The sequence below is a fragment of the Triturus cristatus genome, chromosome 6 (assembly GCF_964204655.1).
Source record: "Triturus cristatus chromosome 6, aTriCri1.1, whole genome shotgun sequence".
Taxonomy (NCBI): Eukaryota; Metazoa; Chordata; class Amphibia; order Caudata; family Salamandridae; genus Triturus; species Triturus cristatus.
The window spans coordinates 1,258,838,648-1,258,856,262 of record NC_140589.1 but is presented as its reverse complement, the minus strand read 5'-3'; the positions used below and the strand labels follow the sequence as shown (position 1 = coordinate 1,258,856,262).

The window sequence follows — 17,615 nt, the reverse complement described above, 5'->3', positions numbered from 1 at the left end:
GTAGCCACCTTGGTACATGTCCCACCTTTCACATGCACTGCACCCTGTCCAGGGGGTACCCTAGACCTACCATAGGGGTGCCTGATGTGTATGGAAAACGAAGGGCAGAGTCTGCTAAGTGCGTGCACTTACCAAAACAAATTGGCAGTTTAGGAAACTGCGTGCAGACCCTGCAATGGCAGGCCTGTGTTCCCCTTCCAAGGCTAATTGAGTGGGTGGCACAATAAGTGCTGCAGACCCACCAGTAGAATTTGAATTACTAGCCCTGGTACACAGTGCACCTCACTAGGGACGTTACTAGTAAAGCAAACAAACCAGTAATAGACAACCAAACACCATTACACTTTACAGAGGAAGCACTTGCATTTCGGTTTAGCAGTAGCAAAGTGTCCAAAGCATCTAAGTTGGCAACACATGTCAGAAAAAAAGGTCTAGGGGAAAAGCAAAAAGTTTAGGGAACTTTAGCCATAAACGGCCAAGTGCCACAGGCCCTCACTATCAAATTTTGTCATTTATATCCTGACTGGGAGTATGTGTGTTTAGATATATTTAAACATTGTCAATTTAGCAGACTAATTGTGAAAAAATTGAGAGAGGGCAGAGGATAATTTTTTTTACGGGGGTGGGGTGCAGCATTTAGAAGTTTGAAGACCACTGATAGTATCATCCCATAACTGTAGTCTAACAGGGCCTGGCTGGGAATGTAGTTTCTCCATTGACATATAGAAGCAGTGGCAATTTTAGGCAGGAACCACGTAAAACAAAGCTATTTTTGCTTAATCAATTGGGTCTGTTAACAAATATGCTTTCTCTCTACCTTCACCTCGCTCTTGAAGCCTCCCCATGACTGCTGCAATGAACCTCGGGGAGCCGGGGAAAGTGACAGAGGCAACAGGAGTGACCCTGGAAAGTTTCAGCTCAAGATCTCGAAGTGTCTGATTTTAAGGGGTAAGAGACCCAGTACGAATACCCAAAAGTGCCTTTGATGTAGACGGTGATTTCAAAGCAGCTCTCTGAAGTGCACAAGTATCCCTTTCAATGCAGTCCTCTCTGTCAGTCTATCTGTGGGGTGTAAATCAGTGCTTTGTGTGTGGAAAGGACACTGCCTATTGAAGTACGTCAGCCCCTCCCATTCCTCCCAATCCAGGAAGACCCATCAAAATGCAGATACATGCTCACAATGCAGATGAGCCTCACCTTTCTGTGTTTGTGGCTGTCTAAAGGCAATGCACAAAGTGTAGAAGCCACCTTGCCCAGATGTGTATTGGAGACTGGCTGCAAAGCACAGAGAGTTATAAGCACAGAGAAATGTCCACTTTCTAAAAGTGCCATTTCTAAAACACTAATGTTAAATCCAACTTCCCTTGTAAGGAGAATTTGTGATTTCCATTTCAAACATATGAAACATGAAAAAACTACTTTTCTCTGATCAGGAACTACATCTTAAAAGTGTATTAAGGAATCCCCATTCTAGCCTATGAGAGGAGTAGGCCTCACAGTAGTAAAAAATGAAATAGGCTGTTTGTCATGCCCAGGACATGCAAAATATACCAGTACATTTCTTACCTTTGATTTATGCATCATCCTGCCCTTACGGCTACCTAGTGCCTACCTTAGGGGCAACTAAAAGGAGAGTTTCAAGCTTGGCAAGTAGTTTGAAATGCAGTAAACTCCATGCACAGGCACTGCAATGGCAGGCCTGAGACAGGTTTGAAAGGCTGCTTCTGAGGGTGTTACAATCAGTGCTGCAGGCTCACTAGTAGTATTTAATTTACATGCACTGGGTATATAGTATACCACTTTAAAGGGGACTTAAAAGTAAATCAAATATGGCAGACAGTTGTAAATCCATTATTTTAGAGGAGAAAGCACATACAGTTTAGCACTGGTCAGCAGTGGTAAAGTGCCCAGAGTCCTAAAGGCAACAATGATGTGATCAGAAAAAGAAGGGGAAGGCAAATTGTTTGGGGTGACCCTTCAGAGAGCAATTTTCCAACTGCTCTGTAGTGTTATTCCAGTCATATGCAGAATGTTCTCATCCATAGCAGAGTTCAGAGGGATCTTCTAGGCTCTTACATTTGGTGACAGGAATGGAAACATTAATGTGTGCTATCAGTATAAAGTGACACTTTTGGATGGGGCATGATTTGTGTGCGTCATGGTTTGTAACTACTACTAGTATCTTGAATGCCAGTTTTATGCACTGTAACTTAAGGTAGTCAAAAACTCCATTATTTGTGTTAGCCGATGCATTTTCTTAGCTACAATAGTATTACTGAGAACTAGAGCCACCCTTGAGAACGTGGGAAAACAGGATATTAAATAAACCGTGGTTCAATTGGGATTCTTTAAAAAAAAATAATAATAATTTAGCAAGAAGAATCATTTGTTGCATACAATTAATGTAAGAAGGTAAAGGAAGTCAAGCCCAGCAGATGATTTAAGACAATTGGTATATACAAATTGGGCAAAGATTTTGTATATAAAAAAAAAGACAAAAACCAAAGGAAATGATGGACGGAGTGTTGAACATTGCAAGCACTCACCCCCAGTCAACTGATCTGGGTTTAATCCATCACCGTTCTTTAGCCCACTCTGCCACCCCAGTTCAGACATGGCCATATGCAAATCAGTCTGACCCTGTGCCTCATGGGAACAGTCCAGCCTGAACTGCCAAGCCATGTCTTCCATGGACCGGAAACAAGCTTCCTAGGATCGGTTTCTGGCATTTCAGCCGTCTTCAGCCAGGCTTGCTTGAATCCAGTGGCAAAGTGAGCAAGGGACTCACGTCTGAGCATACCCTGCCAACTTATGGCGAACAAAGCAAAAACCAAAGGAAATGATGGACGGAAAAAAAGACAACAAACACGACGACAGTCATGCACCGTTTACCAAAGTGAACAAATCGACGTGAACAAGTAATGGTTCTAAATGCAATTGGACATATTCCATTATGTGTTAATAATCGCACACAGTTGCACATCAGTATAATGGCAATTCAATTATGCCAGCAGGGGGTTGTGTGCAAATATGTCGACAACATTTCAAACTCTTATTAGAGATTAGCAATTAGATGACTGGAACACCAAAGTGGTAGAATCAATGATATGTTGATCATAATAGTAATAAATAGGTGTTGTAACCATATGGGCTAGAGTCGACAAACTGATATTTACCCGAGAACTAGATGTCAACAGGGATGAATTCAATTCAGTGATACTACAACGCCTCGTCTTGGGTAGTACGTTCTATATAATTGCAATTTCAACACCTGTAAGCTTTAAGTATGGATTTTTAGAGTATTTGTATCAGTGGTGAAAGATTGCGCACCTTGGAATTGTTCACGCACTCAGACATATGTAAACCAACTGAAACGTTTTAAAGTATCAGAGTGGTCATCCAAGAGCACCGTCAGATTGTCTACCTTTCGGCCAATTTCTTAGGTTAAGACAACTGCAGTTGGAAAATAGACTACTTCCATGAGTCTAATATCCTAATTTCAAAACTATTGGCTCAAGGCTCCACCGCTGCGTTTGATCACGTTGCTAACCAGCCTCTTGAGTTTTTGGGTCGTTTGTTATAAGAATGAGAAATGATGCCTTGGCATCTCCGTTGGGCTCATTGGCTTTTGACTGTGTTAACAATGCACACCCACTCACTAACCTGTCACCTGCACAACATACACTGGAGATGATGGGGAAAGAGAGAAGCAAAGTGGACTGCATTAGATCTGGAGTGAGGAGCTGTGAGATGGATCAGGTTAAGGGGAACATCAGGTGGGCTTTGGGAGATGATCAGATCCTCATGAACTTTCAGAACGACCAAACACAAAAGAAATTAGAAGCATCTCTCTGCAATAATGAGTGATGTAAACATTGTTAAATCCTGTAATACGAAAAACTATGTAGGGAAAAATGCACCACTCATGTCTCAGACAAACAATTAAAACAGGAGGGGACATTTGGAGTGCAAAGGGAGAGGAACTATCCTAATAAATAAGTATATGAAGGAGAGAAGAAAGAAATGAACAACTAAGATCGGGGTAGTTGGTCATCAATGTAGAAATTGCCTTCCTACTCAGCAAAATGCGATGGTTAGGAGTGCAAATTAAAGACACTGGGCACAATTCACAAAGATTCATGAGCAGATAAAGCAGTTTCTTGATAACTCTGAACATTCTCTTTGAGAATATCTGAGCAACAGTCATATTTGAGCATTCCACATCATACGATGGCATAAACCTAGCATACCACAGCATAAGATGGGGCACTAAAGGGAGCACGGACAATGAAAGACATTATGGTCGGTATACTATTTGTAATCGCTGTTTTTTGATTCTAGAGTACCACTTTCCATTTCTTGTTTTCAGTGTGGCACCCTGTATCAGATGGCTAGTTCTTTGCCTGTGGCACAAAGGCATGTGCCTGGAGCAGCAGCCATTACATCAGGATGGAGGAGCATTGCACCCCTGCTGCCAGAGCCACAAAGGTGAAGAATAAAATAGTAATAAAATGCATTTACTACCATTTTATTTTTCCCTTGTTATGTTGAGGAGATTGGTTATATCGCAAACAAATCACCCCCTAAGGGGTCATTCGGCACTCAAGTGCATGATTAGGAAAAGGAGGAGTTAGAACAGCCAGGTCTTGAGTAATGTATTAAACCAGGTGGTACAGCGCAAAATTGCCCACTCTTTACACTTTACAGAAAACATGACAATAACGAGTTTGACATATAAAGTGCATGTTTCCTTTGCACACGATGCTTACATGACACTATGATATGTACGTGTTGTACCCGAATAAACCACTGTGAAGAGTTTTATCTGTAAAAGTTATGTTTTCTCAGTGTTTTTACTGAACATGAAAGAAAATCATTTGATGCTTAAGTTCATAAAACCGATCCTCGACTAACGAAATGTATTAATATAGACAATATAGAATAATAAAGCGATCAATATGTAATAACCAATGTATAAGCTTTATTGCAACTAAGATTTTGAATAACAAGCATGCTATATTGCAAGAATGAATATTATCAATGAGTAGTTTATTTCTAACCATCCTCTTCAAGTTCAGTCTGAAGCTTAGTTTGTATTCTTCAAACGTGTGCAAATTTGTCTGTGTAAGTCAGAGATGTCGCTATTAGTGCCTAACAATCCTTATGTGTTTATGTGTTTAGTAGTCTAAAATAAATTAAACAATAAAAAATCTTAAAAGTATGGAATCATGTTACACGTATGTACTTTCCAAATGTGGTTCTAGACCCTACTCCTTGACGCACATTTTTGATAATTCATTGTATACTAATGAAACGAACTAAAAATACTGAAAAATATTATACTCGTATGTTTAAAAAGCACATGTATATTAGATATGCACCATTACATTTAATGTCTTAGGTTAGCATTTCTCTTAAGGCCTGCATTCGCATCATTGCATTTCATGGGAGCTAGTGAAATGTTATTTCTGACTTGCTTTCCTCGCAAGTGTTCTCACACATTTCTAGTTTAGAATAGATACATTTCTTGTAGCAGAATACATAATGTCGGAGGAAAGAATTTATGTACGAGCACATGGGAAACCTGTGGACAAACAATGGACTGTTATATTCTGGCCTGAGTGTGTGACCGACCGGTGTTACCATGTCCAGTGTGGTAATTTATTTCACTGTTGCGAAGTGTGTACCACAAATTCACACAGAGAGGGAAACCAATTCTATTGATGATGCACCAAAGGGGAGTTGCCAACGGACTATCAATTCTAACATATTGTTGCCCTGACAGGGAGGAAGTCAGTGAGTTAGTTGGTCAGTCAGTTAGATAGAGGACAGGATGAGGAGAAGATTTCTTTCGACTTTCATGCAGGCTGAAAACTGACCTATGTTTGCAAAACCCTGTCTACAGATCCCATTCAGTACCTTCCATGGACTCAGACCTGAACTATTTCCTTAGACCCAATTGCCCCTTGAATTGATTCAGAGACAATTTCCCTTACCTAGCGTTATTTCCCCTGAGGAGTACATTAGACTGATCTTTTTTTCCAACCTATTGAAGCCTAATGACCAAGCTTCCGAAATGTTGCTGTGGATGTTACCATTGCTACAGGAGTCAATTAATATCAATAAAAAAATGGGCGGGCAGACGGGCTCCGCATCTGTTTTCTATGTATTTACTTTTGCAGCAGAGGTGGCACACTGTGCTTTGGCATTAAACATCTGAAGCTAAAGGGCAGCATTAGTAGAATGGCTTACTGCAGTCTTTTTTTGCTCCTGTGCAGTGTGACATCTTCCTCCATCCTGAGTGCTGGAAATATCAGTGACTGCATCATGGATTTGAGCACGTTTGAGCTGAACAACAGCCATGGAAGCAGAATAAGCTCTACCATGCTTTCTGAGTGTGTCAACGAGCCCTGTTGCATGGGAATAAATAAGGTGGGCCTAGACCAGGTCCTGTGGATGAGTTGTATCCTTCATTATTGCAGGGTATAATACCTTATATGGCTAGTAGCGGTCCACAGGGACACCTAGTAGCAGGCAAAGGTACTGCACGCTTTACTTGCTTCATGGACTTTTTATATTAGTTCTGCTAATGCTAGGATATTGTTTGAGGAAAATAAATTCTAACAAACATTTTTATTTGCAACGCCAATGGCTCTAAATTTAACTAATACGAGACCTAGTGCATTGCAAATGCTTGTTGAAAGTTGCGGTTCCTTTAATGGGAACAACCTAAATTAGGAATCAAGAGTAGAAATTTGTTTATAAAAGCATGAAACCTTGAAGAATCCTTCTCCAGTTGAGCATGGACCCTAAAGTGCATGCACTTTACCATCAAGACATGATGGAATAGGTGATTTGAAAGAGGACAGTTTAGCAGAGGTTTGGGCTCCAAGCCCAAGTGGATAACCTAGCAATATCAAGCTTTGTTACCATAAAACGTCTGCGACGCACCTTGCCCCACCTCTGTCTAAACTATCACGCCAATAGACTCTACCATGCATCATCTTTAACTATGAAAAGACTAAAATGGATCCAGAACTCTGCTGCCAGACTACTCTCGGATATAAAGCCACAAGCCCTCATCTCCCCTGGTTTGCAGGCCCTACATTGGTTACTGGTTTCCAGAAGATCCACATTCAAGCTGCTTTGTATTACTCACAAAGCGATGCATGGAACAGGAGAGCTCTTCATTAGGAATACAATCACCAAATACATTCAACAAAGGAACATCCGCTTCAGATTGGCACCTTGCTTCAAAATCCCACCATACAAGAAAAAAAAACCATAGGTGGCACATCCTTCTCTGTTCAAGAAGCCAAACGATGGAACTCTTTACCCCAAAACATAAGATCCACAGATAACTACCTTATCTTTAGAAGACAACTCAAGAATTGGCTTTTCCCAACATAACCACCATACTCAAACAAATATACAGCATATCCTTGTATATATAAGCATTTATTTCGACTGTATATGTGTACCTATATATATGTGTATTACTTTATATAAATGTGTATGATAAATATTTTGATAAATAGAGTTATCCGTTAGTTCTGCTTAACAAATGTACATATTACTTATGGTTATTTTTTCTATGTTCAACATGTATATAGGTCACTGCATAATTAAGTAAATCTTTATCATAACGATCAACAATTGCTTCACTATTGAATTACATTTTTAAAAGAAATAAAAACAAATAAGTTACCTTAAAGTACAGCAACGCTTGAAAGTGAGTTTATTAAATAAAACACAAATCTACATATATTATCTTTCTTCTACATGTATACCCTCCTTGTACTGATGTATCTTTATATTTATTACCTTACTTCTAATTCAGCATCTCCAATGCACTATCCTTATCTTACCCAACACCTCTCTCAATATATCCTCTACCTCCACTCTAACTCATTCCAAACCCCATTCTAATAACCCTTTCTAGAATATTCCTCCTTTACCCCTTCTTGCATCATCTCATACCTTTTTCACTATTGAGATCTCCCAAACAAGCCTTTCTAAACCCTTCCTTCTGACTCTTCCCCATCTACCTCCCACGCTCCAAGAAAAAACACTCTGCAGAGCCTTCCCTCCTCCATTTCTCCACTATCCTTTTCAACCTAACTAAGACTAACATGTCCACCGCTCCAATTAATTTCATATTTCCCTATACTAATTCTCCATTAATCCTGTTTGGGTTCCGGAGTAGCGTGCTACCAGCTGAAAAGTGCATCAGCACCTCATTATGGGTAGCAACTGCTATATAAATGTAATCCCTTCCCTCTATCTTTCCTCTTTCCTTTTTCAAACCAAATAAACTCACATGTCAACCACTCAAATTAATTTCATAGCTCCCTATACTAATTTACCACTAATATTCTTTGGGTTCCGGAGTAGCTTGCTGCGCCAAAAAAGCATTTTGACGCCTCGTCAGGAGTAGTAAGCGATATATAAATGCAATAAGAATCACTTATACTCTTGTGCCTCATTCCTATTATATTCTATAGAGCTGCTTTGTCTCTGAGCGCCGAGTATTCTTCTGCCTTAATCTGAGATTGTAAAATTTAGATTACTAATGTGTGGTAGATTTCATCTGTGACGATTTTCCGAGCATCAAATATTAATGTTCCTGTTTTGCATTGTTTTGTCAGAATTCTTAGTTTGTGTAAACCTTATTCGCTTACATTTCTTTACGTGGCTTGGCCTATTTGTGGCAATTCTGTACCTGTATGGTATAGTCTTGAGTGATTTATCTTAATTTGAGTACTAATTTGTAATAAACACCCTTGAATTTGGCTCACGATTGCTGTTCTTTGTGTAGCCAAATGGTTGCATACCACTAGCTTTCTCTCTCCTCAGTGCATACGATCAAGATCCATTGGAGGACCGAGTTAGAAAGTAAGTACTAATCTGATCAAGCAGTAGCAGTGGTGGGAAAAGAATAATTTTCTCTGACAGTAATTAGTAATGATTAATGTGGGCCAAGTGATGCACGATCGAATCCGCTGGATCACAGGTGAAGTCAGAGAAGGACCGAATATGAAAGCGCAGTCTGTTCCGGTGGTGGGACGTGAGATAGGAAATTAACCGCCCACCATATTTGAACATACATATGCGATAAGGGCATAGCAAGAGTTGCCCTTTGGATCGGAGATCCCAATTAGGCAGATACGGATTGAGTTACTCTTGTAGGTAAAGAGGGCCCTTGCTTAAAAGTTTTGTAAGCCAGGCACAGGAAATTAAATAAAGAGCATTTTCTCAAAGGGAGCCAGTAAAGAGATTTCAATGTAGTCTCTGATAGACAGCAAGGAGAGGAGGAAGTTCACAAACCAGGTGGGCAGTAGTGTTCTGGGCCACCTGCAGCTTAGAGAGTAGTGAATCATTCGCTGCAAACAGGAGGGTATTGTCATAATCCCACCAGGTTATGATGAGTGAGGATTTTCCTAGTTTGCTGCTGGAACCAGTGAAAGATCTTCCTGAGCATATGCATGATCCCAAAGCAGGCACCACAGTTGGAGCCTACCTTCTCACTCAGAGACTCATCTACTAGGATGCCAATGTTTTTTTAACACCTTTTAAGGGTGGGGGACCACCAACCGTCTGACCAGCGTGCATGGACCTTAACTGTTCAGTTGTAGGAAATTCAAAGCCATCCAGGAGGTGATTTTCCTCATACATTCACCAATTCTGCTTTTGGTGGATTCAGGGTTGGGTCCTATTGAGACGATCATTTGTGTATTATCTTCATAAGAGATGGCTTCAAAGCTACAAGATCTTACCACTTGAGCTAGGTGGGGCTATATAGATGTTAAAGAGTGTTAGGCAAAATGAGAAATATAAGTGAACCCCCTGTCTAAAGTCAGAGTACAGGATTTAAAGGATTCTAGAAGTACAGTCTGAGTTTGGTTGCTAATGAAATTTTTGAGCAATCCTAAAGCTTTTCTACTGACACCAATCTCTGCAAGCCTCTGGACCAGGAGAGAATAAAAGATGGTGTTAAATACGGCAGATAAATCGAGTAGTACTAACATGGATGGGAGACCTCCTTCAAAGGAAAGCCTGGTGGTATCCAATACGGCCACCTATGCTGTTTCTGTGCTATAGGAAGCTCGAAAGTCTGACAGAGGGATCCACAAGGGAGTGGGCTTCCAAGTAAGAACAAAGTTATTTATTCACTAAGGTCTCGAAGATTTTGCTGAGGTAAGAAAGCAGCGATATGGGTATAGAATTGGCAAACTCATTGGGATCGCATTAGGTTTCTTTAAAAAGGGCATAACTTGTGCTGCTTTTCAGCTCAAATGAAGGCTTTCAGAGCTAAGTGATAATAAACACTGAAGTGATGACAGGAAGGAGTACAGTAGCCAGGGTCACCATAACGTATGAGGTGGGAAGGTTCAGAAGGTGAACCTGATTTAATTGCACTCATCATGTCGGAGACTTGCTCTGAGGTGATGGGTTTAAACTCCTCTAGGAAAGCAGGATGGTTGCTGGCAGAGGAGACGTTAAGGGAGAACTCTGTCTGTGTAGTGCAGATAGAAAGATTACAGTACATTTTGGACATGTTCTCCTTAAAATGATCTGCGAGAACATCGCACAAAGGCTGAGAGGCCGTGATAGTGGAAGCAGAGGCGGTGGGTATTGTAAACTCTTTTAAAACCTTCTATAATTCCTTGGCCATGTTCCCAGCATTAGTTATCCTGTTAATGTAGGACCTGTAAACTTCTATGATGTTTTTATGGTAGGTCCGTAATGCCAATTTATAGGCAGATTTATCGGGGAGAAATTTTGTGGTGCGCAATCTCCTCACATTTTCTGCAAGCGGATTTCTCCTTTTTAAGGTTCTCCGAGTACCAGAGGGAGTGAGTTTTATTTCAATTGGGGCAACTTTGTTTAAAAGGAGCAATTATAGCTAAGGCCTGAGAGAAGGAGCTCTGAGTCCGTCAGGGCGTTGACGACATATGAAGTCTTCATAGAGTAGTGGGTGTGGGAAAACTTAAGAAGGAGGAGAGTGAGACCTTCGTCTAAGGCCTTGTCATTCCAGGACTAGGGGTGGGCGGAATTTGCGAAAGTGACTTTCGCAAATTATCGCGAAAATGTTAAAAATCTCCGCAAACACGCGGAAATATCGCGAAGGTGCGGAAGTTTTTTTACCGCCCGTTCGCGGTATATTCTGTGTGGTCGCGGCTCGCCAACTTACCCATGCGGTTGCTCGCAGGGGCGCGGCCCTCTTGTTTTCACTCTTCTCGCGGTGCATGATCGCGAGAAGAAAGATGTGATCGCGCGACCAATGACATTACTGCGGGCGCGAACTGTCGCGAGACAGCGCAAATGGCTACCAACAATCCAACATCTCGTGGAGAACGTGACCGGATCAGGAAAACTTGTCGGCGAACGCGGGGATTCAGGTAAGGCGATCGCGCGCGCGCATGCATTATTTTACAGTGCGAGCAAGAAACAAATTATCGCTAAGCTGCGGAATGCGGAAATTGACATTTTCGCGCTCTCCGCGGAACGCGAAAATGTCAAATTATCGCAATTTCCGCAAGCGGAACGGAAATTTAGCCCAGGCCTATCCAGGACCCTCCTTTTTGCAGCTAGAAAGTTCTCCTTTAATATGGAGCTGAAAGATAATAGAAAAATGATCTGTCCAAACTAGTGGAGAGGTGGTCAGCCTGAAGGTTAGGAAAGTATATAAAGACAAGATCCAAGGTGTGGCCAGTTATATACACAGGGACAGATGCTTTTTGATGCAAATGCAGCATCTCAAGATCAGAGAGCAGAAGTTAGGTTTCTGGATCAAAGGTTTCCCTTTCCCCAGAATGAGCCGTGTTTGGGAGCTGGGTAACTACTGCGGACTGGCAGCAGGGAAGTAATGCTCACTCCACCAGTTTGGAGTGCGCGTCATTTTGGCCAGGTGTCTTGCGATGAACTGCCTGACATATGCACTTTAAACCACACTACCCAGCTGTCTTTAACAGTTGGGTGGAAGGCAGGCACAGGCTCCCAGTACCTGTGGGAGCAGGTTTTTAGAAAACGAGGGGACCCCAATATGTGAACCTGGGATAGTAGAATATGTTTAAAGAACAATGGTTCAGGGGTGGCCTCAAAGGTCCAAAGCAAAAAAGGTGACCCGGAGCGGGGCACTGTTTGAATGAAATACATTTTCAGAATGAAAAGGGTGACCCAGATGGGGGCACTACTTATTACATGTATGAGAGTAGTGAGAGTGAGTTTTAAAAAGACATCGCATTGACAACAATATGGTTGCCCAGCCAGTCACAGCTAGTCATGGCAGCAGGAGGACGCTACCGGTTTCATGGCTTCAGGCCCCCATTCATTGCCCTGTCGCCAGGATTAACAAAATTAACACTGCCATCGTGTATCTCTGCACCGCACAGCAGTACAGCTTCCTGCAAATTGCATCACTAATCGCAAAAGAAAATCTCTGCCCAACTGCCAGACCTTCCACCAATTTCGTGCAAGCTACGAGCACACTATTCAAATTGAACTACCAGAGGGTAACTGTGGAATTAACAGATTTCGCCATTAACTAGCTCACCTATGTCCTGAAGATGAACCCCACTAATTGGGTTTGAAACGTCGACCACTCTACAACATGAACTCCACTCACTGTGTAAAAATTATTTGTGGAGTTCAACTATATTGTTGTCAATGCGATGTCTTTTTAAAACTCACTCTCACGTCATGCTTTCTTTCACTTAATGTGTGAGCACCTGAATACTAAGCACATTTGAAAAATAAATGTCCGTCATTTTCTGACATACATGACCCTTTGTAAATCTTTTTCTGCTCCTGACTGAATTTAAATCTCATACATAAGTAGTGCCCCCTTCTGGGTCACCATTTTTGTTCTGAAAATTAATTTAATTCAAACAGTGCCCCGCTCCGGGTCACCTTTTTCGCTTTGGACCTTTGAGGCCACCCCTGGACCATTGTTCTTTAAACACATGTAGGAGCATTGAGGCAGCCAGTTGCAGCCAATTTTGGTGCTGCTTCATTGCTGCTTAACATTATCAGCTGCATGAGAGCAGCATCCGGATTGGTGGGGAGGATTCAATTGCTGCAGACCAGTGCTGAGGTACTCAAGCATGAGGACTGGAAGAGATGAGCCAGCAGAGTGGGTAAGTACATTTTGATTTCTTTAGTTGGTTTCCCACTCACAAGCACAGTGAGCAACTTGCACTGTCTTCAGCCCCAATGCCAGAACTTAGTTGTGGTTCATCAAACATTTTATAACAATCTATGACTGACCGCTTTGGTGATGACCTTAAAGGCATGCTGGTTAGTGGTTGGTTGCCACCACCAAATATTTAGGGTACCAGCTACCACTGTGTGTCTGCAGCGCAATCATTGTTTTCCATCAGTCACACACTTTTCTCTTGTAGGCACATACAAAATGTGCAGATAAGGAGAACCTTGGCTCTTTGGTAACATGCAGTCCTTGACGAACTTGATAACCAGCACCCTCCAAACCTCATTTCAGCCCAGCATCATAAAAATATGGATCTTTTAAGCTATTTAGTTTTTTAAGTTACTCTGTTTAATCTAACTTTTTGCAAACTTATCTTTGATTGGGGGGGGGGGGGATCAATATAATCCTGGGGACAAACAGATTTACTTGCTAGGCTTGCTCGTACAGCCAGTGTGGAACTGGTGTGAACAACATTTAACAGGGATGCTTTTGGTTCAAGTGAAGTCCAGTCTGGGCTACACCTTTCAAATAAAGTGTTAAACCTCATGCATGTGTTCTTAAAGTCCAAATGAAAGCACAAACAGAGCTCATGGGACAGTAAAAGCTATTTCTGCAGTTTTGAAGAGGAGCACTTCCATTCTACTTCTTCATTTAGATGTGATTCTTGTGTTTCCAAGGAAGCAACGGGGTTATATTTAAGCCCCATTTACTAAGTTTGGGAGACATGCACTGCATAAATAAAAGTAAAGATCATTTCTCCTGTTGATTTTTTTTTAATTTCCGGTAGACATAGTGGAGTATAACACAAACATTGAACACTATTTATACATTAGGGAGACTGGCAAAGAAAAGTGGGAAAACAAGTCCCATGAAATACACATCTGGTAGGTCGGTGTCATCCTATGGGAGGCCTTCAAAGCGTAGATGAGGGGGTCTGCATCTCCAAAGGTACAGGGATATTGAAAGACACACATTGTCCCAGTGGAGGGTGATATATTATCATTAGATCGCAATCAGACCACCAAGGAGGCCCAGAATGTTTGCCTAGAAGAGTGGCCTTGATGACCAACTATCAGGAGTCAGTGGAGAGAGAGAGAAGCCCACTTTGGGGCAAATATGTAAGGGCCCGTACGAACGGGGAGGGTGAGAGTTCAGGGCTCACGCTGGCTTGGCTCATATAACCACCATGGGACCAATCCCATATATCTGGTCTACAGGGCTCCGACGGTACATATGTAGCTGACATGATTGGCATTCAATGCAAGCTGCTGCAATACTACACTTACATGTACACTTCTCAGCAGACAGGGGACATGAGCGTAATTACCAACTATCTTGAGGAAGTGGTAATGGTATGGCTCACAACTGCGCAACATTAATTCTAAAGTGAGCCCTTCACTGCGGAAGAGCTAACGCAAGCTATAGACGCCATAGATGGTACCAAGGCACCGGGTCTTGATGGGTTCTCCAGAGCTTTTTACAAGGCATCCAAGAGCCTGCTAGTGCCGCACCTCTTGGAGCTTTATGCAGAAACATTGAAGATAGGGGTCCTTCCTCCAACACCCATGGAAGCAGTTATAATATTACTCCTAAAACCCAGGAATGACCCACTAAGCTGTGACTCCTACAGACCACCATCATTGCTAAACTTTGATACTAAAATATCGGCCAAAAATAGCAGCAAATCACCTGGCACTCCTAATGGGGCAGATTATATTGCCAGCACATTCGGGCTTTGTCCTGCATAGATCTACTGCACTTAATCTCTGGACATTCTTTGCTGTCCTTCACAGGATAGCACCAATAGTCCCAGCTAGAGCGGCACTGCTGGATGCTGAAAAGGCCTTTGACTCCTTGGAATGGCCCTTCCTTCAAGCCATGTTGCGAAAACTCTGCTTCCCAGTGGGATTCACATCCCTCATCACTTTACTATACTCACAACCAACAGCACGCATCAGATTTAACGGTACGATAATGAGACCCTTCACCGTTTCCCATGGCACCAGACAGGGCTGCCCGTTATTGCTACTCCTTTTCATCATAGTGATGGATCCCCTAGTGCGACACTTGCAAAAAAATCACTACCACCGGGGATTGCAGTTTAAAAATGGCCCCTTCATAATAACACTGTACATAGACGATATTAAACTATGTGAGACAACTGGCCGACAACCTAGTACTACTCCTGCATGAGGTGGCACGCTTCAGGATGCTTTTGGGACTACACATTAGCTGGCAAAGGTCCGAGATCTTCCCCCTCACAAAGGTGGGAGACTTGCAAAGAGTTCCTGCTGACTTGGTGTGAGCCAGACACACGAAATTTGGGATCTTCTTACATAGGAACAAAAAGCAGATACTGTGGCTCAACTATGGACCAGTGGTGGACAAACTGAGTGCTGGAACAGCTAGATGTATCAAACCCCCACGTTCTATGGCTGGCCATATAGCCATCATACAAATGATAGTCCTACCACAGCTGCTCTATTTAACAACATTCCTATTCCCCTAACTAATGCATTTTGTACACAAATACGTACGCACCTGGTGCGTCTCATCTGGGGAGGGCAACAACCACGTATTAGCTGGAGCATCTTTGTTATTCTCCATGAGAGAGTGTGGGGTTGAAGTCCCAAAGATCAATCTTTACTCTCTAGTGGCACAATGCAGCCACGCGTGACACTGGTATCACCCAGATGTATGCCTCCCTTATTCCAAACCAGAGATGGACCTAGTGGCCCCAGTGCCATTAGGGCCCTGCTACCAGCCCGACTGTCGCAAGGCAAAACTGACATCCAAACTGTGTCCCCCACCAGCTGGGCCTGGGCGAGGTTATTCCAAATGACGGGGGAAGAGCTTTGAATTCACTGGCACTCCCCTTAGTTGACAACCCCTGGTTACCAATTACGCAAGAACCCTTAGTGAAATGCACTCTTGAGTGGTATGTTCTACATGTTTGGGGACATTTTACCCAGTGGCCATATTTTCTCACACTCCAAAGACAATTATTTTGAGGGCACCACATACCTCGACCATTTTGTTTTAACCAGACTCCAGAACGCACTCATGAGTAGACTTCTGACATATCCTATAGAATAGGATAACTTTAAACAGCTTGCGCTGCTCATTACAGATGTGGAGGGGAATCATTTAATTTCTAAACTGTACCATGCGTGGGCAGAGCTAATGCCTACATGGGAGACCAAGCTCAGAACTGCATGGGAGGCTGAACTGGGATACCAACTCACTGACTAAATTTGGTATGAATTCTGTAAATACACTAGGCTAGTGTCCTTCAACCATCGACACAAATAAATCCATTATAAATGTCTGTGTATAATCTACACTACACCAGTAGCAACGGCCCCCATAGACCCCACACACATTCCACACTGCCCTAAATGTCAGACCCCCCACTGTGGCTTTGTACATATGACCTGGACCTGTAGTAGGATAGCAGATTACTGGAGAAGCATATGTCTAGAACTAGAACGAATGACAACTGCAGATAGACACCCCCCCCAGCATTGTTAGGGTATATTGCCAATGTACCTAAAGCGTCACGTAGGTTTGTTGCAATAGCACTACCCCTGGCAAAAAGGGAACTCGCCATACACTGGGGATGCAAACACACCCCATCAGTGGGACACTAGATTAATAGTGTAATGTACTGCGTTACTAATAGCAAACTTTTTGCTACTCTGCAGCTCCCAATCCGAGGCCTAAATACATCTGGCAACCTCTAAGAGACTAGCTAGCTACAAACAGCGAACCCGACCCCAGTAAGAATATATGACATTGGACCTCCATTGACCTGGCGGAGGTCCTGCTTTCTCTATTTAATGTTAACATGGGTTAATTAAACTCAACACTATGTTAAGCTGGAATTACACAGTAGCAAGTACACCCACGTTGAGATCCGTTTTGAATGTTTGGACTCCGAGCGAAATGTTGGTTATGATGTCTGTGATGTTTTTTCCTACCATACTACAACTGTAAATGTATGTAAAGAATATGCAATTCTATGACTGTATGACAGAGCAATAAAATAATAAAATTAAGGTTAAAAAAATAGTACACATCTGCTTTAAGCGACTGATCCTACCTTGTCTGTACCTCTGCCAATAACTTTTCCTCCTCTTCTTGTTCATTTTTTGCTGCACAAAACAAAGGACGTTCTTATTAGTATGAAAGCCACACCATTCTTTAAACATTGCATCCAGTACAATCAGAACAATGGATCTTTTCTTACTATATCATACATTCAACCACATGGCATGCAATAGGCAGGGGGGCACACCAATTCGAAATAAAAGCATTCGTTCACGACAACCCATTACGTTTATGTTTTTTAAATTATTTTATTTCTATTTCAGAATCCTTAGTGCAGGCGGCATTTTGTTAAATG

General features: G+C 42.2%; 1 protein-coding gene across 4 annotated transcripts in view; it reads right to left on the bottom strand.

Annotated features, from left to right (window-relative positions):
• LOC146821271 (uncharacterized) overlaps nucleotides 1-17,615 on the bottom strand; it is an 838,501-nt gene that overhangs the window by 55,057 nt on the left and 765,829 nt on the right. For all 4 annotated transcript variants that reach the window (XM_085612209.1, XM_085612210.1, XM_085612207.1 and 1 more), the window contains one exon: nucleotides 17,313-17,364. In XM_085612209.1, coding sequence (XP_085468335.1) covers nucleotides 17,313-17,364 — 52 coding nt within the window. The remainder of the gene's footprint in view (nucleotides 1-17,312; nucleotides 17,365-17,615) is intronic.